We start from the raw sequence: 27,378 nt of genomic DNA on the forward strand, positions 1-27,378 counted from the left end.
ATGATTAAGAAACTTAAAATAAAAGTAAAAATGAAAGCTAATTTAATATATTAATATTAATCAAAATATTAAATTATAATAGCATATAAGCAACTAAATTAACCCTATGTTAATTTTAATAAATTATTTTAGACGACAACAAATATGGTCTAAATGTAAAAATAGGGTAAATGAACATAACAAATATCCTATGGCAGCCAATATTTAAATCAGAAAAAAAAAACACTTTTATATCTTCCATTAGTCTATATGATACAAATATGATTTGTAAAAAAAAAAAAATTCTACTAAAATTCTACGACACTAGTTATGCAATATGTGACACACTCACACTCACACACACACACACACACACACACAAAAACTCCCTCAACAAAATCGTTATCAGTTTAATAGTGAATTTCTCTCTCACACAGTCAAAAGTACATCATCGTGTGTCACTGTCATTGTAGACTAAGTGGGCACTTTCCATAAATCTGTTTCTCTCCTACTGTCCCTCACTCATTTATAATTAAACAAGTGTAAATCAATCACTTTGACCGGGCTGCTGCATAAATGCCCATCTCTACGGTTTCTCACCGGAGCTGTGACTGGTATGTTCAGGTCAGGTGTGAGAACTGAGCCCTGATTGGCTGAATCTCTAATTGGCTGTGTTGTGCAGGCTCTGCAGACACAGTGAACTTCATGACCCATCACACAGTTTAACCAGTACACAGACAGAATATCAAACAGAAAGAGAGAGAGGAAACGAGTGGGCAGCTGGCCTTGACTACCCTTCATATCATCACTTTCTCAAACAGGAAGAAGCAACACTCTCTCTCGGTCATAATTAGAGTCAATGTGAACAGCTGCTTACAGCCCATTTTTTAATCTGTGAGGAATTATGTGGATAAATAAAAATGGTAACTACATACAGTAGAAGAACTGAGCCAGACCTGAGTGAAAGTTTGCTAAAATTACTTAAATCTTAATTACTTAAGTCTACATCACCATAATAATAAAAAATAATAATAATAATACAGAAAAAAAGAAAAGAAACCAAGAGATTTAGACCGTGTATCTTATCAAGATTAGAAATGCAAATTAGCCTTGGGTATCCTGCCAAAATGTCTGGTTGTTTAAACACACACATACACACACACACCTACACACACACACACACTCTTTAATCCTTGTTTACAATTCAAATACTAATATATCAGCATTCAGCCTCCTCTTGACGCGCTGATGTCACTATTAGACACATGTATCACCATAGTAACAGAACGTGGCTCTAGGTGCATTTATCTCTCAATTCCTGGCACTAAATCAAATTTCATCTCAGCACACCTGTCATGTCTGGAGTCGAGCCTTCCTGGAATCTGTGTAAGTCAGATCTGGAACTCCTTAGAGCCAAGAGATCCTGCTTTTAGACGACATATATAATCGATTACTTATTCTCCCTGTGCAATCAAAATACACCACTGTTTCAAAACAGAACCATAGCCAAACATAACCACACTGCAGTGAACAGTATATATACTGTGTGCTGTATGCAAGTTTTCTGTCTGCAATCCCCTGACAGTTTCCTATATTTGCCAAATACGCAGCATAGAACTAGATCACACTATGCTGGCTAAAGAATCCCACAATGCAACACGCTCAACTTGATCTTACATTTTTAGCATAACAAAACTAACTGATTTTAAACATCTATCTCTTATTATATAATGTCATTCTTCTAATGAGATCATGTGACAATATAATGTAGCAAATGGAATGATGTTCTGTCACATTCTGTGTTTGAAAAAAATAGTGCATAGAACAGAATATTATGAACACAGTCTTGTTCTTTAACGACACAACACATACTGATGTCATTCACCTGTAACTAAATTACTGACTTATTTATTATGTTAGTGATGTGAATTATTGACACACAGATTAAGTGTCTTCAGATTAGGCTTGAGCATGTGAGAGTATGTTTGCATGAAATATTAATACAGCCTAATGATGTGCTGAATCAGGTCATAGGTCACAGAGGATGATGTGGGAGATTTTGACAGTAATTAGGGCTTTTCCGTTTGGAATATGCCGGTTTTCAACTGAATATGACAGCTCGCCAAGGCTCATGGAAGAGGTCAGTCAAAGTCTGTTCAAGAAGAATCTCTTCCCCTCTTGCCCATGAACAAATAGGACTATTCTAAGGGGCAATATCACTCTTTTTTTTTTAAATGATTATTTTTGTACAGTACATTAAACTGATGTACTTATGTAAAAAAAAAAAAAAAAAAAAAAAAAAAAATGCACCAAAAAAATCACATAAAAAAATTCACAATTTCACAAATATATTAAACACAAGGTTTTAAGCATTAATAAAATATATTCTTTTGTGAAAATTTCTTGTACAAGACTTTTAATATATATAGCTACATATACTATAGCTATATACCTATATCCATTTATAAGTGTTTGTACACTTTTATTTTCTATTTCACTTTTTAAATTAGAATCCACATTCTTTACGATGAAGCTTTGTATTCATGAAACAAACAAACTCAAATTATGATGCCATTCAGAGGTATTCATAGAACTATATTTGTAAAAGCCATTCGTGATAATAAAATAAATAGCAGGCAATTTAAAATGCAGCTTAATTAATGTGAAAATAATATGCAATTTAATTCATGTGAAAATAAAATCTTATTTCATGCATATTATCAACTGCTGTTAAATGACATAGAGACTTTTATTCTATCCACGTCACCATCATGCCAAAGAGATACAAATATAATCATATCGCATAAAACACGAAACATCAAGGATTCCCTCATCTCAGTATGTGTGTGACCCGGCCTTATGGGTAATACACACTAATCACATGCATTTGACTGTAATCCCACTAGATTACACACACACACACACACAGAGAGAAAACACACGATTAGAGAACTACTGGATTGAGCCCAAAGTAATCTGTCAGTAAGGCATGATTAAATTACAGTGAAAGAAAAAAGGCTATTTCTATTAATCAATATTTATGCTATACCACTATTATATGACTAAAAAAAATTATATTCATGGAAAAATCACATGCTTGGATAAAATTCCCTCTCAGTGTCAACTACAACTGACTGTGTTTATTTAAGAATGCGTGACAGCAAAGAATATTCACACATGGCATCTAATACACTTTTCTTTCCCACATAAAAGAAAAAGCTTTCCATTCAAAACACTTTAGCAGCTGCATAGCAACAGCCTGGAAACCAACCAAAACATCTTAAAGTGCCTCATTATGAATTTTTGTGAATGAAAACATCCTGCAAAGTTTGCAATCTGAAAGTGCTCCATGTATAAAGTTATTGTCTCTCAAAAGAAAGAGTCGACTCTGAATCATAGAACTGAGTCATTTTTAAAACGATTCCCAAGCTGTTTCATGTTCATGAAATATTAGCATATTGCCTCCCACTTGTTGGTCTTTATAAAAATGCAAATTCATTCTTGACCACTAGGTGCCACTTTTGAAGCGTGGTTTCCCCGGTAACGCTGTACACAAAGCAGCAGGGCTGACAAACACTGCTTTATCATGCATCACAGGCAAGATGAAATAGAAATAAAATCAACCAATCACCACAGATTTAGCGTCACACTAGGGAGGAGTTTGGAAAAATGAATCGTTGAGTAAATCATTTGGGAGTTGCTGAGCAAGTAAGGTCAAAATAAATGCATATTATAAGATGATGTTTTTAGACCTTGCATGAATGTCAACCTATTGTTGTGGACTCTTAAAACCAAAATATTAACCTTTTTATTACCCATAATAGAGGCACTTTAATGAAGTTCCAAACATAGGTTCAGGAAGAGCCTAATCTTAAAAAAAAAAAAAAAAAAAAAAGAAAAGAAAAAAAGAGCCTAATCTTTCAGTCTAACCAATCAAAACACCAGAAACATTTAAAACACTCTCTCAAACTGCATAGCAACGCACTGGCAACCAATCAGAACACCCTGGCCACTAGATACTGCATTAGAAATCCAGCACCCAAATTCAAAGATCTCAAAATAAACTTGTAAGCATTTCTTACACATTCTTTCAAGACCAATGCTAACCAAATTCATTTATAATTCCATAGGTCAACAACTGAGTCCATTTTTATTTCTCCTAAGGATTTATAGAGATTTTAAGCTGATACTTTAAATGATGCTTAATTAAGAACTCCTGTAAATCTCCTGCGGCATGAAAGAGCAATATCTGGGAAACCTGTTCGACTTGCATATTTATTTCATCACCTTCTTTCGGTTAGATCCATTTTCAGCATCTGCTTTACCTATTTGCATTTCTGAATCACAACAAACAGTTAAATGTTTCTTGCAGTTGCACACTCCCACACAGCATCTCAGGCCTAAACGTCTGAAATGATAAGGCACTCAATCACACAATCCCCCCGTCAGCAGCTCCGACACACACATAAACACACTCTGATCACCATGATAACACCACTTCCAAACGAAAGGCCTGAAATCACCAGCGAAGAATGTGCAAAGAGATTAACACACATTATGTTCTGGGAAAATACCATTGTGAATAAATACAGCTGTGGCGTATCAGCGTGTGTGTTTGGTTGAGTCTGATGTGATGTTTAGAGCATTCCAGTTTGGAATGAGACAAGGCCGAACAGCTCCAGAAGGCTCGTAAATTTTCCCTCTCTGATATCACAGTGAGACAGGAAGGATTCCGGAGCAGCACGGCCCATTTACCTGCTCTGCAGCTGGGAAACACACTGACAGATTGTGGGCCGAAGGGAGAAATCGACTCAGAAAAATAGATGTGTGTCCTGCTCCAGACCTGAGCTCTCTACAGAGCTTGAAGTGGAAGAGTCCATTCATCAGCAGCTGCAGGGGTGGCACTTTGCCATCAAACTGGAGAAAATGGTATTTCCCTCAAATTTAGGCCAGGTCAGTTAAAAAAGAGGGAGGAAAACACTACAGGAAAGACTGCTGAAACACACACACACACACACACACACACACACACACACACACACACAATGAGACTCGATTTAAGAAAAGGAAATTCCTTCATGGACCTTTCCCATGGTTCTCAGCGCAACATGCCTTACAAAGTAGTAATATGCTGTGGCTCCAATCAGTTCTGTTATTTTTAACTGAAATAAAGCTGAAATAAAATAAAATATTAATATTAGATAAAAACAATTTGGATGAAAGAATAAATAAACTAAATTAGAAATGTTGCTTTGACATCTAACAGTAATACAAGTAATACAACTTACTAAAAAAATGACTTAAACAAAAGTAAAAATAAATTAGAGCTGAATAGAAATATACAAACTTACTAAAAAGACAAAAGCGAATAACAAAACTAAAATGAAAACTGAAAATATTAAAATTAAGGTCAATTGACTATGTTAACAAATACTATAAAAGTATATAAAAAATACTAAAATAACATTGGTTCCTACAGTAGCATGCATAAATTAATCAAATGAAAATACAACAACATTTATATTAAATCAACTAGATAAAAAGTTCTGAAAATCTAAAAATAAAATAATTCAAAATATGAATAAATACAATAACAATATATAAATAAATTATCAGTGCTATAGTATACCATGGTAACACCATTACAACACTAACATCTCAGTAGCTAGTATGCAATACATTGTATTCAGAAACTGCAAACAACTAGTTTGTTAGTAAAATGACATTAACCTGTTCCTTTCACAGTGTACTATAAATCAGAATATGCTGCGCAGAAAAAGTGAGGATATTCAAACAGTTATATATATTGGAGCAAAATGTATATAAAACTATATGCTGAGCACTAAACTAACTTCGGGAGTCTTCGCTCTAACTCACATTCACTGGTTCTCTCACACACCCTCTGAGAGACGCACAATTAACAGCTTAAATGGAACAAAAGCAGCTCTATGGCAGTGTATTAAGATGCAAGGATAATGCCCTTACTGAGCCTGACGGACTGTGCTGGGCTTTAAAAAGAAAGACGGAGAGACTTGTTTTTCTGGTAAGTAGAATGAAAGGAAAAGGGGAGAGGGGGGTGAAGGGTCTCCCAAGGAAATACCTGCTGGATCAAACACTGTTGGCTGTAAGGAAAGTGTATGTGTGTGTGTATAGATGTGGAAAGAATGCATCTCCTGAATGTGCCACAATGTATGTTCATCATATTTACTGGCCCTGCTAAAGCCATTACCATCACACTGTACATGTGTGTGGTTTTATAGACAATAACAGCATGAATGACACTGCAGACACTGAGAAAACCCTCTGGTCAAGTTCAAAGGTCACTTTGCGAGGTCTCTGTGAGATTAGCTCCTAGGTTATACAGGGTTGTTGTTTCTTTTTGTAATCGTGAGATTCAAGTGGTCATTTCTATGGTCAAGCTTAACATGAAGAGGTTCAAAAGTCACTTGGCTCTTCATCTGCCTGTTGATTTCATCTGCACAAAGAAGACTGCAGACTTTTGAAGTACATTTAATCTATATAATAAAAAATATATATGATTATATATTATACATTACTAGTGGGCAAAATATTCCTTTATTTACGCAAATGTCTCAAAACTAAAAAGATATTTACAAATTTATATTGTTTGGAACATTCTTACTGCTTTAAATTGCAATATATATATATATATATATATATATATATATATATATATATATATATATATATATATATATATATATATATATATATGTAAACCTTTGCAATTTAAAGCATTAAGAATGTTTCTAAATAAAATAAGAAATATATTTATATATTATTTGTAGATATATATATATTTGTAAATATATATTTACACGCGCACACACACACACACACATTATATATATATATTTTTTTTTTCATTTGCAAAAACAGATAACTTCGTATGTGAAATTTTCAAAAATCATGTTTTTTCATTGTGCATTTCAATAAATCTCAATTAAACTGCAGTCGGGTTATTTTGATTAAGTAAAAATAATTTTAAAAAATACAGCTAACTAACACAATAAAACACAAAGAAAACATAACATCATTAAAAACAAAAACTGGCTTTTTGAACCCCCCCCCCCCCCCCCAAAAAAAAAAAAAACTAAGTTATCTGTTTATGCAAATAAACTCTTTACATATATGTACAGTTTTGGATATATTATAGTCAATATATTATTTATATATAATGGCATTTACATTGTACTCCAAAATACTTCTAGGAACACCATGTTTATGAAATAACATGATAAAACCATGGATATGCAGCTTTATTCGTCTCTGTGGGCTCTGTTTCTACAGCAGCAGCCTGTTATACATCAGCCTTGGAACAGATAAAAACTTAGCTGTCATTTCTTCAGGTATGTCACAGCGAGATGCAAACTCTGAGATTCGCTCTGCTGTGTTCTGTTCACACAGTAGGAAGGTAGGAGACACAACCTGAATACTGATCTCTCTCTCTCTCTCTCACACACACACACACACACACACATACAGATAGATGGAAGAGTAGACTCCAGTGGAGAGCTGTTTTCATGACCGTGAGACAGTGTGTGACTCAAGCCCTTAGAAACCACCATAGCAACACTAATACACTGTATAGCTCAAAACACAACCTGATAATGGCATGAACTCAAAAAGGACGACAAAACAACCACTGGAGTTTTACATTTTTTGGGTGAAATGTGAGTGGCACCTGTCCATGCAAAACTCACTGCAGTTCTGTCTCTCTATTCTGATTCAAACTGGACCAGTCCACATTTTTGTAACTGACATTAAACAGTTATGAATTAGATGGCTAACATTGTAAGACTACCCTTTTATTGTGTAATTTTAAATTATAAGTCAGATTTAAGATATTATTCATGCTTGTACAAATAACCAGAATGAGACGAAATACTGTACATGTTGAAGTACTTTGGATTAGGAGTTTATTGAAATCAATAACCCTAAGCTATAGTTTTAAGCAACAAAATATGTTGATAATGTATACAAATCTAAATTAAAACATTGAATTAAAAATTATATTTTATTTAGAATATAAATTATTTATTTTATATTTCAAACTACAATTAATATTTTATATCTCATTATTTTATCTGTTATTTATTGTTTCTATCTATTATATATTATATTTGGATTAAATATAAGTATATTATTAAACAGATATATAGATGGTTTGTAGAAAATGACTCAAAGTGACCAATCCTGTTCATACCTGGTAGACGGCTCGGACCAGGATGTCAGGAGCTCTGATATGTGTGTGCCTCAATCTTCTGAGGGTGGCCGAGGTCACATCCCACAATGCACTGTGCCTCATGCACATACTCTCTCCCAGACTCAGAAGCATGGCCTCCATGACTGACAAGCACACAGGTACACAGGTGTGTGTTCCAATAATCCCCTCTCAGCTCAGGTGTGTGTGGGAGAAAACGTCCCCAGGTAATGCTGCTCTCCTTTCTGCGTTCTCCTCTTTCATTTTCTCATCGCTTCTTCCTTTAATCCTCAGAAATGCCCCATGGGAGACTGAGACTGTGACTTCTGTGTGACTCAGATCTGGTCTTCTCACTGGTCTCTCTCGCTCCACTGCAGGACAAATTCCCAGAATAACAGCTCTTGGTTCGCCCAACACAAACATTCCCACAAATAGAGAACTATTGGTCCCTCTCTGTCATTTTCTCCCTCCTTCTCTCTCCCTCTTGTTTGTTTTAAAGCAACAGTCCCAGAGCAGGGCATTGAGGGGCTTTAAGCTTGCATGATGCTCTGAGACGCCCATCTAGGGCAGAGTGAAGGACAGTTGTCCCTCCCCGCAGGACAGATCCTGCTCGGGTTCATTGGCCCCAGACAACTGATGAGATACTCGATATGTGTGTCTCAGCTTTCCCAGTGTGGTACAGCAGCAGACAGCGCTACTTATGGGAGTTCAAAACTTATTTTCTCATAAACAGTTTGGAATGATGTCCAGATTCCAGAGATCTGGAGTGGGACATGCCATTTGTGTCAACGTTCTCAGGGCACCAAGCACCCAATCCAGATCCAGCCCCTAAATTACAGACTACCTGAAATAAACATTTACCTGCAAAAACCCCTCCAACATCCAAAAAAAGTACTATTAAGAGCTTTGATCAAATTACTAAACCTAAAAGTATAAAATGAATTAACATTTTATATATATATATATATATATATATATATATATATATATATATATATATATATATATATATATATATATATATATATATAGTAATACTATAGATTTAGTTTTAAAAAAAAATTTGAAATACATAAATGTCATTTTAAATTAAAAGAATTAAATAAACACTTCATGCACGTCTGAAAGTACTAGTCAGGAGTTTCTTCAAATCACTAACTCTATATTGGCAATGGTAATAGTGATAAATAAATAATACACATTTTTAAAAAAATCGATATATTTTTTATATATTTCCGATCACTAGCCTTAGTGCAACAGTATTAGTGAAATAAATGAATAAATACATAAATAAAATTTAAATAGGCTATATAATTAAGGATTTTTTTGACACTCCGCAAACATGAAGCTAATAAAACAAAGCACACTCTCAACTGGGAAATTGAGCTTGGATAAATGGTGGCTAATCTTATGTGGTTTCTAGCTGCTTGAAGCTTGTTATTTATAGTCATTTGCTGGTCTAAGCTAGTTTGGTAGTGGATAAACTGGACTTAAAGGTTACGGGGTCAGGATTAAGCTGGTTAGTGTTGGTTAGCCATCAGTGTGGACTTGGCTGACCGACTTTCACTGTCTTGGGCTCTTATGAGCACAGTTTTTACTAGTAGGGATGTCAATCGTACATACTTTCACTGCTGTATTTATGGTAATATAACAAATTAACAAATTATAACAAATTGTTTACTATTTAAGTATTTTGTTTAAATGCCTTATTAGATATGTAAACAGGTAAAAAAAACAAATCTTTCTTTTAATTATTCCTAACGCATGCACTCAGCCTGAACAGCAGATACTGTGATTTGAACACAGCACATTTTTCTTTTTGCAATTCAACAGAAAGCCTTGGTCAATAGTAAGCAAAGTTGAACAGCGTCTGATCTTGATTAAAAATGCTTCCCGTCTTGGGAGTGATCTATAGGATTTTCATATTGATGCTGGCATAGCATATGATCAAATTTGCACACATCAATATTGGATTTACCATGATCAATAAAAGATTTATCATGGTGGCCATATGTTCAGTTAAAATGCCATGTAGGTATTAAAAAAATGAATGCAGTAAAAAAAAAAAAACCTGGCTTGGTATTAGCCACCAATGTATTTACAATAAATATTAAGCTTCATACTTGTTTTTTCAAATAAATTCCACATTAATGTATTGCTTTTACATTATTAACTATAACTCTGTGGCATTCTGAAGGCTACACAAAGATTAACTAACACATTTCTATGGTGCAGGCAGAGAAACGTTGTTGGCTTTTACAATAGTCAAATCATATGATTACAGAGAGTGTAATGACACTGTCTGACACCAAACCTCATTCAGTCACAGTCAGTGACAGCTGAAGTCTAATGAATGAGCAGCGAAGCACATGTGTTTCTATTTGTGTTCATGCTGCTGTGGTACTGAAGGCCAAATACAGGCCGGTTGTACTATAGAACCAGGACAGCTACAATAACTCATTCACGCTACTGTCCTGCCTTTATGTGGTTCAATGCATATTGATTTGTGCACAATAAACCCGATGTGGAGTGTGGTAGTACTATTGTAAGGCATAAATGTGAAAGTATTCAAGGAGGTGCATGCGGGAGAGAGAGAAACAGAATTCCTGAGAACCGTCTCAATAGCTTCAACTGAATGTTTAATGATCTGTTACAAAATGCAGATGTTTTTCCTTTAATTCTGTTCAATGTGAAAAACAGATCCTTTTTGAAAAAAATCATGAATTTCATATTAAGATGTGTTTAATTTATGGGGTTTTGGTTAATGGAAGTGATTGCATCTGAAGTCTGAAATTATCTCATGTCGAACTTGAAAAGCACATGCACGTGTGAACCACAAAAATCCATGAGGGTTTCCTGGGAAATGTTGCTTAAAAATGCCATACCAAGTTTTTTGAAAATGAGAAAAAACAAGTAGAGCTTGCACAAACAAAAGTTCCACGATGCTAGGATGTGAATGTTCCCCACATGAAATAAAATAAAATAAAAATGATTATAGTGATATTGCAATAGTTGTGCATGGAATTCCTTTGATTTTTCTCTGAAGGAAATGAGGACACAACAACAGAAAACAAGTTGTCCAACAATAAAGCAGCATGATGTCTTAAATTGTGAAATATGCAGCATCCTGTTTCTCCTGCTGTGTTTCTATTGGAATTTTCAGAATTTGCGTTCCCTGATTCTTTCCAATTTCTGAGTCCCCGGCTGCTGCTTCCTGAGGGGTGAGAATGTCATCTGTTGTCATTTAAATGTGTGAATGTGTGTCAGGAGCTGTTGTGTGCAGGAACAGGATCAAATATTTAGAAATGGAGGTAGTTCTCAAACTTGTGTGTGTAAGTGGTCTGTTTTGTGGGACACCAGGACGATTATCACACATGCTTATCGCCAGCATTTTTCGAGACATTTTTCAACGCATCTCATCGACGTACACATTGAATCCTATTTGATCTGAATTTTATGCTTGAGTTCCACCAAGACGTGTTTTACAGTAATTTCAGCAGCTCCAGGCACATGAACAAAAGCGTCAATCTCATTGGTCAGCCAGTTTTTAACGCGGCGCGTCAAACACAAAAAAATGAGCACAAGGCTTTTTTTTTTTTTATTATGCTTTTACGTCTGCCATTTTGCACGTCGGTGCACACTCAAATTGGCACCCTATGTCACAAGGCATTAAACTTCTGCAATAATCATCTTGGTGTGCACAAGCCTTTAGACACACAAAGACAGTTGTCGACCATGTACCTTTCACACAAACGCTATCTGTCTATTTAGATGTAAAAGAAACCCAAAGGAAATGTAGGTCACAATAAATGTGAAGGGAATCATGATACATAGACCTCTGAAGTGAGTGTCATATAATTTAATAGCATTACTGAAAACATTTTTTCCTCATGTTTTCCTCAAACCGAGAGTTGACATTTTTGTGCTAATCGAAAGCATGCAACAATACATCGCTCTATATCATTCCCAAATTCTCCCTCTCCTGCTCTTTCTTACCCAAACACACAAAAGAACCTCTGGCATCTTCAGTACCATGTGACACAGAAGCAAAAAAGAGAAATAGATTGGTGAAAGAGAGAGAGAGGGCGAGCAAGACTTGCTGTCCCAGTGCACCAGACCTGTTTGAAGTTTATGTTCACGTGCAAATATATGTGAGAGCGTGACCTACTTCATTCTGCATATAGGCTAATAAGTGTTTGCTCCTGAATCTTTCTGTGAGCATACATATTTATGAGGATTATAATATAACAGCGCAAACCCACAAGAGCACAGAGGAGGCGGCCGCACACACACTGAGCCGGTGGAATTAAGCCTGGTGTAACTCCAGTCCAAGACCACCAGCAGAAAGCACATACATTTCCTTCCTAAACACCCAGGCACACCATCACACACCCCCAGAATGGCATGAATAGACTATTGAGAGAGAGAGAGAGATGAGTCAAAATGTGTCTGTAATGCTCTATGACAGGCCAGTTCCTGCGCATGTGAACTGATCCATTCTCTACTCTTATTTTTAGCATAAAGCTCTGTACTTGTTCATGTCTTAGAGACATTCGGGACGTTTTGGGGGCCGATGCATCCTGTTTTGGGGGATGAATGTGACCCCAGCTGACCCTGGGATCATGCACGGGTGTTTCTGTGAGCAGAACATGAGACTTAATTGAAACCAGTAGACGTCAAGTTCACATAGAGGTTGGACTCATTTAAAAAGCTTTATGTTCTCAGACATGGATGATGTGTGTGTGTTCATGAATAGGCTGCATTCCTATCTAATATTCAAAGTAGTCAGAACAAACTTCATATCTTCCACCGGTATGAAGAAATGTGTGTTTGTGTGTGAGGAGGAATTGAATTCTATTTCTCAGGCTCCTTCAGGGCAGCTGATATTGCAGCATTCACATGCTGAAGTTTGTGAGGGGTATATGCACTTGTGTGCATGAGTGTGTGTGCTATGGGATGTTTTTTTTTCTTTCCAAAGATCAATTTGAGCTTGAGGGGTTGTCTAAATGGAGAGGAAAACAATAAACGTGATAGCGGCAGCTTGGTGTGCGTGCATGTGTTGAGCTTTCTTGAGGGCCCAAGTGGAGAAGCTAGTACATGATGATGTGACAAAGCTCTAAATGATCAATTTATCATCTAGATGTTATTAGTAAAAAATATTTTTACATTTAATTGGAAGGAATCATCAACTCTGCTATGTCTAAGGCCTCAAATGTACTCTATGCAAGTATGAGGATGCACTGTATGCATGCTGTATGTTCATAAAATACATTCTTGCTTTATGTTGGTAATCTTGCTGAGAAAACCAAACCCCTTTCTCAGAGTCGACTGTGAGATCATATTCAGATCCACTTCCATTCAACTGATGGACTGAACCAAGTGCCCACCCTACAGTTATTTCCATTGCATCATGACATTAAAAGGGAAAGTCTACCCAAAAATGAAAAGTCTTTCATCATTTACTCCCCCTCATGTCATTACAAACCCTTGACTTACTTTCTTATGTGGAACATAAAAGAAGATATTTTTAAGAATGTTGGTGTCCAAACCACAAAAAAATATGAAAGTGTATTATGGACCAGAAACTGTTTGGTCACCGGCATTCCTTAAAAGGTTACTCCACCCCAAAATGACATTAATCACTTGCCCTCATCTTGTTCCAAATCCATAAAAGCTCAGTTTGTCTTCAGAACACAATTTAGTCTTGAGACGGTCAAGTAAATGACAGTGTGACGGTCCATAAAAGATATGAAAAGTCATGGTCAGAATAGTCCATCTGCCATCAGACGTGCAATCTGGGTTGTATGAAGCTACGGGAACACTTGTTGTAAGCGAAGAAAACAAAAATAATGACTTTATTCAATAATTACTTTGTCAACGGTCTCAATGTCTTAATGACACAATTTTCATTTTAGGGAAAATTTTAAAATGTCTTCTTTTGTGTCGACAGAATTTTCATTCATGACCTATCAGTCAATTTTAATAAATAGGCGGGGTTTAATATGATTTATGATTTGAGAAGTTAGTCTTCACTGGAAGATCAAGTTCTGACATTTGGATTAACACAAAGATTTAAAAATAAATCAAGCATGAATGAAAAATTCACCATAAGACCAATTAGGTGCATTTAAAATACAGATAGGTTGAATTACCACTTTAAACTAGTTTAAACTACTGAGATGTTTTGCTGGTTTTATCTGGTCTTAGCTGGTCTCCCAATCTGGTTAAGACCAGCTAATACCAGTAAACTATCTTAGGCTGGTTCAAGGTTGTATTTTTCCCAGCAGGGAACAAATCTCAGTACTCATGATGGTTTCCTTAAAATGTGCCATCATATCAGATGGAAATGCTTGTCAAAGCCAGAAGCAAATGCTATTGTGTACATGCATAAAGTCTAGCCTTAATGAATAAAGATAATATAAATTAGATAAAGACAAACACGCACATATTTCTACACATTTTGGATTACAGACACTGCACAATGCATTAGCAGCTGTAAATGTGTTACTTTGGAGCATTTTAAAGGACGGCTGATGTTGCACAAGCTCAAGCACACACTTGCATATTAATCCACATTTTGTCTGCATCATGCCTGACCTGCTTCATAATGGGAGGCAACAGAACGGTTAAATTTAACAAGCCTCAATTAGCACTCTGCTTTAGCCGAGAGTTAGCACACTGCCCAGAGACAAACTCTACGGAGCACACAAAACAAGACCCAATTAAAAGACACACACAGCAGCGATTCCACCCAATGCAACAAAGCATCTCCAAGGAGAACCCCGGCGGCCCCCTAAACATCAAGGTATAAAGGAACTGTTTTCCACAGCCAAACTGCTACTGTTATTTCGCTGAGAGCCTTGGATTGAAAATCTGGCTTCGAAAACTCTGCAAGTGGTCACACCATATTATAGCAGAGGAACATGCTGAGATAAATTTGTAATTTGACCTAAAAAAGACTCAAAAAGAGGAAACAAGGAGGAGGAGGAGAAGAAGGAAGTGGGAAGTTGAAAGGACAGGAAATAGAATAGAAGAGGATGAAATGGTAAATGAATGACAGAAATACGTGGGTAAGCAAAAGAGTAGGGCAGATGGAGGAGGAGTGAAGAAAAAAGGGATGAGTGGAGGGCAAAAGAGACAAAAAGAACAGCGCTTCTTTCATTGTCTCAATCTAATGAAGCAGAACATATTTGTCTGTCACAAATGACCAGCAAGCGTAAAGATTTTAGTCTTACGGAAAGCCTTCCAGCTACATGATTACATTAACCTTCAGTGAAGAAACATCTCATACACAAACACTTAACTCAAGTTACGCACAAGTTATTAGGAGTCTAATCATAAAACACTGAGTTGTATAAGGGTGAAACCCATCAAGAACATATCCATGTCATATTTCACCCTGAAACCAAGTGAAAAGAAGACCTTTTAATGGGCCATTAAGATTTTGCACACTATAACATTATTTCCGTGACAATTAAATGCATTTCCTTCCATCAATTCTTAATAAAATAATGCATAAAAAACAGCATGAACTGCATTCAAGAAACATATTTTATAATTATATATTTTAAAATATTTTATAGTATATATTTTAATAATTTTATTATTTATTTTAAATGTATAATTATTTTACCTAATTAATTAGAATTATATTTACTGTTCAAAATATTTTTATTCAGTTTTTATCTATTTAAAAAAATAATAATTTTACAAAACATTTCTGTCTGAAATAAATGCTCTTTTTGGACTTTGCATTAATCAAAAAACTGAAAAATGAATCACGGTTTCCAAAAATATATTAAGCACTAGAACTCTTTTCAACATGGATAATAATATGATATTGAATATAATAACTTATAATAATAAAAATAATGTATCTTAAGCACCAAACCAGCAGATTATTATGATTTCTGAAGGATCATGTGACACTGAAGACTAGAGTAATGATGCTGAAAATTCAGCTTTACATCACAGGAATAAATTATATGTTAAAATATCTTAAAATTGTAATAATATTTCACAATACCACTGTTTTGACTGTATTTTTGATTAAATAAATGCAACCTTGGTAAGCATAAAAAGTCTTCTTTCAAACACACACACACACACACACACACACACACACACACACACACACACACACACACACACACACACACACACACACACACACACACACACACATATATATATATATATATATATATAAATCTTACCTGACCTATACATTCCATTTTTTTTTACAATGCAAATAGGATTAATTTTCTCATTCAAAATATATATGTTCTGCATGCTTGCATTGTAAAAATATGTTCTTATTGCCGTAAATGTTTAAGTTTGATCAACTTGCCTGTACAAGTCATTTCAACTTAAATAGCATTAAACAGACAGATCTGTTTTCATGAGAGTCTCCCAAAACAACTGGTCCTCTCTGACAAAGCCTCTCTGGCTCTGTGATTATCCTGTGGTGTATGTCTGCTGTCTGTGGGAGCTGTGAGTCAAAATCACTCAAACAGATGAAAATGAGAGATGGCAGAGCGCAAACACAAAAGACAAGGGGAAGGAAATAAACAATGAGGGGAAAGAGGGGGGGTTGAGAAGCCTAGTAATCAGAGAAGGAGAATGAAGCCCTTGTTCCTTTGATTAAATCACTTTGTCTGCTAATAGCAATGGTTATGCCTTATCAACCACTGCCGTCCCCCAAAACCTCATCTGCCATCCTCACAGGAAATCCCTAAATTACAAACTGTGTTTCAAAAGAGCCAATCAACACAACCCAGTGAGACAGACTCACACCACACGACAGTCCTTTATAAAGAGCGCTGCCTCTTAAAGACATGTAACAGCCTAAAGACACGTTCTAATGATAACACAAGGAGAAGTCAAGAAAATCCGAGCGAATTTCCACTGTTTCATTAGTCTAAAAGTGACCAGTTTTTTGGTGATTCATTGAGTAAATTAATATTGTTCAACTCATCATTCAGAATCATTTTGGTTGAATGAACCATTACTCTGCCTCGTTTGCACTCCGACTGACAGCTCATAATTTATGGTTAAACAGGATGGTAGACATCTGTCCCCTAGTTATGACCCATATGGACATATTATAGATTAAACATGCCTTCTTGCAGACAGACAGCTGGAGAAATGGAAGAGAAAGTGCGAGAGAAGGCAAGAAATTGTAAGATGGAAGTTTATGATTGGCAGACATTGCACACACACACACACACACACACACACACACATATATATACACGCATATGTGCGTGTTTACATATAAATGATTGAAATATGTAAAATTATAAATCAAAATTTTATACAATAAATTTATGTAACAAATATTTTACAAAGGTTTAATGTCATATTTTAAAGGCAGATAAACAAATTAAGCGAAATAAAGTGTATATATATATATATATATATATATATATATATATATATATATATATATATATATATATATATATATATATATATATATAATAAAATAATAAAATAAATCCAAAAGCACACAGATCTAAGACAGACTTTTTGGCCCACATGTACAGTATCTGACATGTATCTACCAGCAGGATTTCAGATAAAGTTGCCTGTCTTTTTTAACATATCTCAGCAGGTATAGTAGTATCTCAGATGGTAAAACTGGGCCACAATTAAGAAGACTGCCATATCCATTCTCTCCTGGCAAGTTCTTGCACATGCATTCAATGCAGAGCAGCCTGGCTATCAAAAAATCTCACATTAGTCACGGCAGAGTTTTGCGGCATGTGCGAACGACATTCGAGTTAGATCAGTTAAGTGGATGGATTTTGCTGCCTGCCAGCTCAGCGTTGCTGACAGTGGATGGAATAGGGCTTTCTAAAGCTGCTTTCACGGTAATGAAGAACCACAGTGAATCTGAGTTACATGCACAAACACATTCACATGCTCTCGCAGTGCTGGATACTGCAGGGACTGAGTATTTCAAGTCAGTTTCGCGTGTCATTCTGCATGTACATGCATGTAGGCATCATGCCACAATGCAGTTAGAGCTAAGTGTCTATAATTTCTCAGCTAAAACTCCCGGCAGCTGAAGGGACAGCCTCAGGCCGCAGAGAGAGAATGACAGTGAAGAGGAGTAAGGCTCTGCAGGGATGCAGTAAAGTAACGTGCATGAGGAAATCCTCTAATCAATAATTCAAACTGCTATAATTACACACATCTGTTTCAGTGCAAAGCAAGAGAAAGAGAGAGAGAGACATAATGTGTACTACGGCATTGTGAAATATTAAACACTTATTGTAATTTTAGTGCACGACGGGATTCAAATGAAACTGGCACACAACAGCCATATGAAACAAGCATGAATGTAGGCCATTTCACCATCATGCAAAAATATATACATTTTTAACATTTGAGGTTTTTTATGTCATTTGCAAATATATAGAACTTTTATAATATATTTTATTTTTTATGTCCAATGTTGATCTGATGTCAAGAAAGTATGGTGGCCTATAAATGTATATTACTGACGTTATTTTATATAATATTTTAGACACACACATATGTATATATCAGTATTTCTAAATATTATATATATTGAATGATTTTATATCCATCCATCCAAATTATTTAAATATTGATAGATAAATAGATAGATAGATATAGATAATCAGTTATTAATATTTATTTATTAAAATTCTTTATTTTATCTATCTATCTATCTATCTATCTATCTATCTATCTATCTATCTATCTATCTATCTATACACATTTATAATCAAATACATATATATTAAATAAACAAATGTTTTTTAATATAATAATAATAATGGATGTATAGATAGATAGATAGATAGATAGATAGACAGATAGATAGATAGATAGATAGATAGAAAAAATAAATAAAGAATATTAATTTCTTATTATCATAAAAATTAATATTTAAAATTAGACACATACATATATGCATTATAACTTATCACAAAATAATAACAATAATATTTATAATAATGATTACTTCTTATATATATATATATATATATATATATAAATACATTTTTTTTAGAAATAATTTAATAATATGATAAAACCTGCCTATATAATGGCTGTAATATATCATCATATATGTATACATTTTTATATACAATTTTTTTTTCGGATTTATACAAATTTATATAATGAAATCATCAGGCTTGAAATCATCATGCTATTTTGCATTTGTGATTTTTAAGAACCTGAATCTCCATGATTATTAAATTATGACTTCCTTTTATGGCACAAAGTGTCCACCCCCACCCCCTTATCTATAGAGATGCACATACCCTCATACAGAACGAAAGCAACCCCGCCCCCCCCCCCCCCCCACCACACACACACACACACATCTGTATGGACAGAACTTTTACCCTGTGGCAGTTCCAGTAAATGGAACAGTCAGTGCAGTGAGGTGAAGCTCGCCGTATTTTGTCTGCTAACGTGATTCACATAACTGGGCAGGTTGCTGCGTGTTTTGGGGTAATGTTTATCTGATACCAGTATCTTCAGGGAACAAACACTATTACACAACACTGTCATTCGAACTGTCACAGACCTCAGAACGCCATAATCGTGACAGTGACCCTCATAAGATCCATATGAAGCATGAGAACAACACAATTCACTGAGTAAAGCCCTAACACAGGTGCACATCCATCATGCCAACACATAAACGGCTAATTATCTCCATTGCCTCCTCAGCTGCAGACAAACTAACACACAAGTGCAGCCATCGCAGCCCTTGATAACCTTGAGCCAGCATTCAAAAACACACAAGCCTCACGGATCGCCTCTCGTCTTACCCTCTCCTCGCTATTTCGCCTCAGCGTCCCCACCGGCAGCTTGAGGAGAAGCCTGCGGGTCCTGCTGGGCGTCACGGCCGCCTGGACCACCATGGTGTGAGTGTGAGTGTCTGGTCCACGAGCGTTCGGTGTCTGCTGTCCCGTCACAGACAGACGGGCTGTTCCTCTCTCTCGCTCCGTCTCCACGGCTCCCTCCCGCCAATTTCCCAGCCTTTCTCTCCTTGTTCTGCTTTTGAATGTGTCCGCACCTTCTTTGTTGGTGTTTCTTGCACTCTTTCTGTCTGGTTCGCTTCTGTTCCTGTGTCTTTCAGTGGTGAGTGTCCTCACTGTGGTCTTCAGCCCATACTGTGTCGGCTTTCATACAGCTTCCTCAGGAGAAGCGTGTGTGAGTGAGAGAACCAGCAGAAGGGAGGGAGGTTGTTGTCTCTCTCTCTCTCTCTCTTTCTCTCTCTGTCTCTGGAAGTAGCCGTGGAATGGCGTGTGCGCTCCAGATACGTCAGCCTCGCTTCCTCCAGTCAAACTCAATTCAGGTCACTGGATTAATATGAGCATTATCCCATACACACACGTGAGTCACGTGACGCTGCACAAGAATGTATGCATGTGTTTAGGAAGCAAAGCTGTGTATATGTCAATGTTTATGATGAATGATAAAGTGTGTGTGCTGTAAAATATCCATTCTCCTGCTCAAACAGAATATCTGATGTTTTGCCATCTGCTGTTCAGATTAGCTCTAAATCCCATGGCTGCTTTCACCAGACAGACTACACACACACACACACACACACAAAGGGAAAATACCCTCAAGCTGCCAACAAGATTACACACTAGGGATCGTTGCATGTGTGTGTAGGACATTATGGCCTAACAGGGACAACAGGGATGTCTTGTTAAAAACTGCACTAAACGCCTGTCCATCCTTCTCTGCTCTTCAGAACTCAATGAAGCAAGCAGACGGCCACACTCTTCAGAACTTTCCATTGCACTACAGTTCTTTACCGTGGAAAAAGGTTCTTAACAATTTTAAAATGTTTACACTAAGAAAATAAATGGTTTTAAGAACTGTTCATTGAATGGTTCTTCTATGGCATCACTAAGAAAACATCCGCTTGGATTCATTATTTTTGAGAGTGTAGTGTTTAGTGAGTTTTATGGAGATTGTTTGTCTGGAAACTACACTGGAATGAGGTGATGTACTGTTGTGTTTATGATAGAGATTGTAATACACAAACAATCCTGTAATGTTCAAGAAACAATCTGATTCAAGCTTGGGAGACAAAACTCTAGTGAGCTACTTGCTTCAACTGCATTTTAAAGGGATAATTCACCCCAAAATGTAAATTCTGTCATCACATACTCATGTTTCTCCAAACCTGAATGATGTACTTTCTTCTGTGAAACAAACAAAAATACAAAATAATGAATGTCCAGAAGAAGAAAGAAAGAAAGAAAGAATGAAAGAAAATGTACCATAATGACAGTGATTTATTTTAGGGTGAAATATCCCTTTAAGACATCATGGGTACACTCCACTCATAAACATTGTTCCGATAAGATAGATAGTAATGTTTTACTGCTTTAAAATACCTTTAAAATATTATATTATTATTAATAAAATATTATTAATATATTCAAATTATTTAACCAATCTAAATAAAATGAAAACAAAGACAAGATTTCCCAAAACATCAGTCTTTTCCTTTTTATTTTTTCATTGAACATAGTTCAATAGTTTGAGGTTTAGAACATAGCTTTTTTTCTGGAATAACAAAATAGGTCTAAATTAATTGAATGATTAATGCTTTTATTATACCTGTATCATTATATATCCATTATATATACTGGTTTCTGTTTAATTAATGTTTTACATTTGTTTTTAATGTTTAAAAACAATCTTTTTTTTCATAATAGAGCAAAAACAATGAAAATACCTTCTTAGCCTATTTTGGATGAGCCTTCAACAATTGTGTTCAACAATTTCTCTTCATATCCTTATTACACATGCACTGAGAAGACTTCATAAAGCTTTCCATACAGTCTATATGTACAGTATGAATTATGTTATTACCTGCAAGAATATGAAAAGACCAACACAAATGAATCTTTTTTTCCAATATACACAGAGAAAGGAAGAAAGAGAGAGAGAGTCAGGAGCGCTCCTTCTGATCCCTGCTCAGCATCATTCATTCAGTAGCTGCTCCAGATTAGGTATATTAAAAACTGTTTCTATTTTTACTGTACTGCAAAGTCACTGAGGGTTTCGATGGCTGTTTGCCTTATATTGCTCAAATACAGTCTGTTTTTTAATAGCTAAATTATGCCGGTGTGATAAACCAAGATAGGGAACAGGGGAACTGATAAATTTGTCACACCATGTGTGCTGGTTCCCTCCCCACTCACACACTAAACCAAGCTATTACTTCCTGTGTAACCGTGACATTCTTAATACAACCCGAGAGTGGATAAAACGCCCAAGGGTACGAGTACTAACTCACTCGTATACAGTATATACACACACACACACATTACCGAGCGTTTTCTCCAACACAGCAGGCCATTTTAGCAAATAGGAGAACAACACGTCACCGTTCAAAACATGGTAAATGAACATGTCAAACGCTTACTGTTCGGCTAAATGAATTTATCCAGTATAATAACACAAACAAAATCTCGAAGCACCTTCAGTGACACAAAAGAGAGGCGATGGGGGAGGCTGCTCCACTCTTGCTGAGCTGGAGCTCTGCCTCTGTTCTAGGACTGCAGGGGCTCATCCAGAACCTGTTTACACTGCACCCTGTAATCTTAGCCCATGGCACTCTGACTGTGTGTGTGTGTGTGTGTGTGTGTGTGTGTCAGATGGGGTCCATTGCAGTTTGTGTGGCTGTTATCCAGAGCGAGATTTCATAAATTACCATAATTACTCCAAAACCCCACACACAAAAAAATATCCCCACCAACGCTGTTCTCAGAACCCCGTGTAAGTCCTACTTTGGTATGAACGGAAGACAATTGGATGGAGAAGGAAAGGGTTTCGAAACACATATCGTGGGAAAGGGTGAGGCTGAGAACGCAGAGGGAAACAAGAATGAGGGAAAACACGGGTGCTGACAGCAATGATTTGTTCGCCATGTTGGAATAACTCCCTTCAGTGGAGCAAATTGATAACGCTTCTGGGGGTATTGAGTCTGCAAATTATCAACAGCCACTTTAATTTTCCTCATTAAATTTAAGCACATATCTGTTATCAGGTGCTGCAGATGGTTTTGGGAAATACTCATCCGTTTCAGAAGAGAATATTCAAAAGAGCCATATTTGAAGATTTCTAGCAATTCTTTCCCCCTGAGAATCATAGTTCTCAGTAAGAGGTATTCTGCTCTACATAAACACAATTTCAGCACCCAAAACTTTAATTTAGTTTCACATTATCATTTCACTTCCTCGTCTCTGCTTCAATTATGATAAAGTTTACAATATAGAAAATATAGTCATATTGTGAGATATAAAGTTACAATTGTAAGGTTTAAGGTGATGAGAAAATAAAAAAAAGATATAAAGTCATCGTGTAAGATATAAAGTCACAATCAGGGAAATAAACTGCATTGATATCAATTTTATGAGATGAAATTTTTATGGAAAATTTCCATTGTTCAAAGAAAAAAAAGTTGTGTGTTCAACACAAAGTTGCAATTAGAGTTGCAATACATTTGTATTTTTTAGATATAAAAGTGCAAGAATGAAAAATATAGTTGCAATTGTGCAATAAAAATGAATATTGTAAGATATAAAGTCAAAATAACTGGAAAAAAAAGATTAATTGAATTTACTAAATTTTTTAAGGTAAGTGGTTGCAATCAATTTATTCTAGCTACTTTTAAATAAACAAATTTAGTTGACTACCACTCATCTAAAATAATGTAGTATAATTTTTTTTCAGTGTAAGACTTAAGGTTGTATTTATGAGAAATACATTTCCATATTTAGACAAAATGTCATAGTGTAAGAAATATTGTTACAATTATAGGAAAGAAATTTGCATTTATGAGATATAAAAAGTTGTGTGGGATAAAAAGTATTGTAATATATAAAGTCAAAATTGTAAGCTTGTAAGTTACAAAAAAAAAGTTTGCACAATTATGGGAAACAAAGTTGTGAGATTGTGTTTATGAGATCTAAAAAGTGTCTGGTATCTGAAATTAAATTGAAAGTATATAAAAAGTTACTTTGTAAATTCAAAATTAATTTATTTTTAACATTGTAGCTACAAGGAATATAGTTGTAATTTTGAGATATAAAGTTATTGGTATAGTGATGTCTGATGAAGGCCTTTATAATAGCTGGTAGAGCTCCTCTATTCAGTAATCTTTTTATATAAAGTTATAGTGCAAGATATAAAGACACAACAACAGACAATACAGTTGCTTTTATGATACAGCACAATAAGTTTATATTATAGGAAATAAGTTTCCAATTGTGAGATGAAAAAAAATATATAAATTCACCATTTCAATACATAAAGGTTTGGCAGCATGGAAAATCATTTGTGTGATATAATTCCTTTACATATCAAAGTGGCAGAAAAATCAATGCGAGACAATACATGGGAGTCGCCCTCTTCACTGGTACACAAACTTAAAGACGTCTTACATAACATGACGAAGGCACATGAGGGTCTTCTATAAAAGCCATATAAAACACAACAGCAAGAGGGACGGAGTGTTTAGTCCCTGGAGCTACGTGTGAATACTGGTTGTCCCTGCTTTGTGAGCTGGAAACATGAAGAAAGAACCTGCAGTTTCTTCAGGCTGAAACATTGGAACAATGCCCGTGTGTGTGAGGTGCGTTTACAATAGAAATCACTGAATCCAGGACAACACTACAGCACTGCCAAACACACAAGCCAAAGCCAAACAAACACACACAATAGAGTTTATCGCTCATTCTTTAGTGACTGGGTTCACCCTGTCCTCTAGTTGGCCATTCTCACTCTTGGGAGACTCACATATACACTGTGCAATTGTGTGTGTGTGTGTGTGTGTGTGCGAGATAGAGGGACAATAAAATGGAGTCACAGCCAGCTTTGCCCTTTACACCACCCCACTGTTCCCATGGTGACCAGTGACAGACTACTGCCCATGCCCTCTGCCATCACAACTATGGAATCAGCAACACACACACACACAAAAACACAAACACACACACACACACACACGCACGCACGCACACACACAGTGCGGTATTTTAAAAATACATATTAATAAAAATTGTAATTACATAGTAAACTAGATTTTATTTATTTATTTGGAATTAATTTAATACTTTTATTCAGCAAGGACTGATCAAATTGATCAAACATGATGGTAAAGACATTTATAATGTTATAAAATTTATAATTTAGATAAAAGTTGTTCCTTTGAACTTTCTGTTCATCAAAGGATTCTGAAAAAAATATTTTAACAAAATAAAAATATAAAAACTATTATTTAAAATTATTTGTAATTTTATTTGACAATTTTGCAGTATTTCTGGTAAAAAAAAAAGAAGAAGAAATAGCATAAGAGGTATCTTAAAAATAAACAAATTAATTAATAATAAAAAAACCTTTTAAACCGAGTGTATACCATAACATAAAGACTTCTACCTCAAAATCTTTTTTACTTTAGAGTATAATTACATCACATCCTTATATAAAATGATTGTGATTTGGGACAGCATACACCTCTGTGAAAAATAACCTTTATTCTTTGTTCCTCAAAGACCTGACACTCACACAGAACACTGCGCATCACCAAAACCAGCATTTAAGCTGACAGACTGAAACTTTATTGTGGAACTAAATTAATCTCTTCCAAAAATAACATCAGAGGCATTGTTGAAATATCTTACGTCCGGAGATTAAAATAAAGGGATTATGAACCGTTTGGGTAAAAATAATCAGAGCTTTGTTCTTAGATTTCCTGAAGGCAGCGCAGGCTCTTGATGACAGACAGCAGGAGCACATATGCTGTTAGGCTCTCAGAGTCCACACAGTCATTAAACAGAAAGAAGGAAGGACATGCTTGTATTCAAATATTAGCTAGATTTCATTTACACACACACACAAACAACTAGTTTCTTTTCTTAAGACTGCAAAGTTCTGGGTATTTACCAGGGTGTTTCTATGCAGTTGTTAATGTGCCTGTATGTTTTCTTTTTATTTTACTAGCCCAATAAAAAAAAAGAGTCAATCCTCAAGCTCGTATCCCTCTTTCAATGTCTTTGGGATTTTTCCACTTGTTTTATCATTCACTAAAATCTCTTCTATAGAAAGGTAACAGCAACCTTACACAAAACTCAATCCTAAATCCTTACCTAGAATTCAGGTCTTTGTGTTTCAGTGCAATCATAATCATGGAAATTAAAAGCAGTTTTTCTTTAACTACCACACATGCACAACTGAGCACACACACACAAACTACCATACTGCACTGCATCTGTCAGGCCTCGGTGTGTCACTCAGGTGAGATGACTGAATTATTTACAGCAGTGAAACTTTAGCATACATTTTTTCATCAGCATCATCATTTTCATCACCTTGCAGACACTGATGAAACACATGTTTGAGCACAAGCCAAGATCAGATAAAAACAACTCAAGCCCTACAGGGGTAGTTCACCCAAAATGAAAATTCATCATTTATTCACCAATGTCACCCTAAACCTGTATTACTTAGTTTGTTTGTTTTTCTGTGTAATGCAAAACAAGATATTTTGAAGAAATGTATTTGCCAACAGGTTCAAAAACATCTATTGTTTATGTTAGTGTGAAGTACTTTTAATAATCTAAAGAACCATTTTTTTTCCCCACAATAAGAACCTATTGTGCATTGTTACATGAATTTGACATGGCACCTTTAGATGCCAATAAAGAATCTTCATTTTTAAGAGTGTATAAAAAAAGGTGAATTACACAGTGGCAATAACAAATGTTAATACTATGGTACTTTGATGTATATATACATATGTATATATATATATATATATATATATATATAAATATATATCATGATGATTAGTAGGTATTTAAATGGTATCCCAAGTTCCTTCAAGCAATATAATGGTGTCACATGCAAAATGGTATAATGGTATTTTGGCACGACATTAACACTCTTAAAAATAAAGGTTATTTATTGGCATCTGTGGTTCAATAAAGAAACTTAACATCCATGGAACCTTTACAATAACCCTTTTAGTGGAAACAGTTCTTCAGAATATTAAAATGTTCTTCACACTAAGAAAAAATAAAGGTTCTTTGGGGAACCCAAAATGCTTCTTCAATGTCACTGCTGTGAAAACCCATGCTTGAAAGCCAGAAAGAGAA

At 35.4% G+C, this 27,378-nt stretch overlaps 1 protein-coding gene across 8 annotated transcripts in view; it reads right to left on the minus strand.

Moving 5' to 3' along the window:
* Positions 1–27,378, minus strand: part of frmd4a (FERM domain containing 4A) — a 129,337-nt gene that overhangs the window by 51,598 nt on the left and 50,361 nt on the right. For 2 of the 8 annotated variants that reach the window (XM_052581634.1, XM_052581632.1), the window contains exon 1: positions 20,023–20,437. The exons of 2 other annotated variants lie outside the window; for them this stretch is intronic. In XM_052581634.1, the coding sequence (XP_052437594.1) occupies positions 20,023–20,115 (93 nt within the window). In that variant the 5' untranslated portion in view covers positions 20,116–20,437. Of the gene's footprint in view, positions 1–8,206; positions 8,860–20,022; positions 20,438–27,378 lie in introns of those variants that run through there. 4 more of the 8 variants (XM_052581631.1, XM_052581629.1, XM_052581630.1 and 1 more) reach the window with 4 other exon arrangements.

The sequence above is a fragment of the Carassius gibelio genome, chromosome B18, assembly GCF_023724105.1.
Source record: "Carassius gibelio isolate Cgi1373 ecotype wild population from Czech Republic chromosome B18, carGib1.2-hapl.c, whole genome shotgun sequence".
NCBI classification, from domain to species: Eukaryota; Metazoa; Chordata; class Actinopteri; order Cypriniformes; family Cyprinidae; genus Carassius; species Carassius gibelio.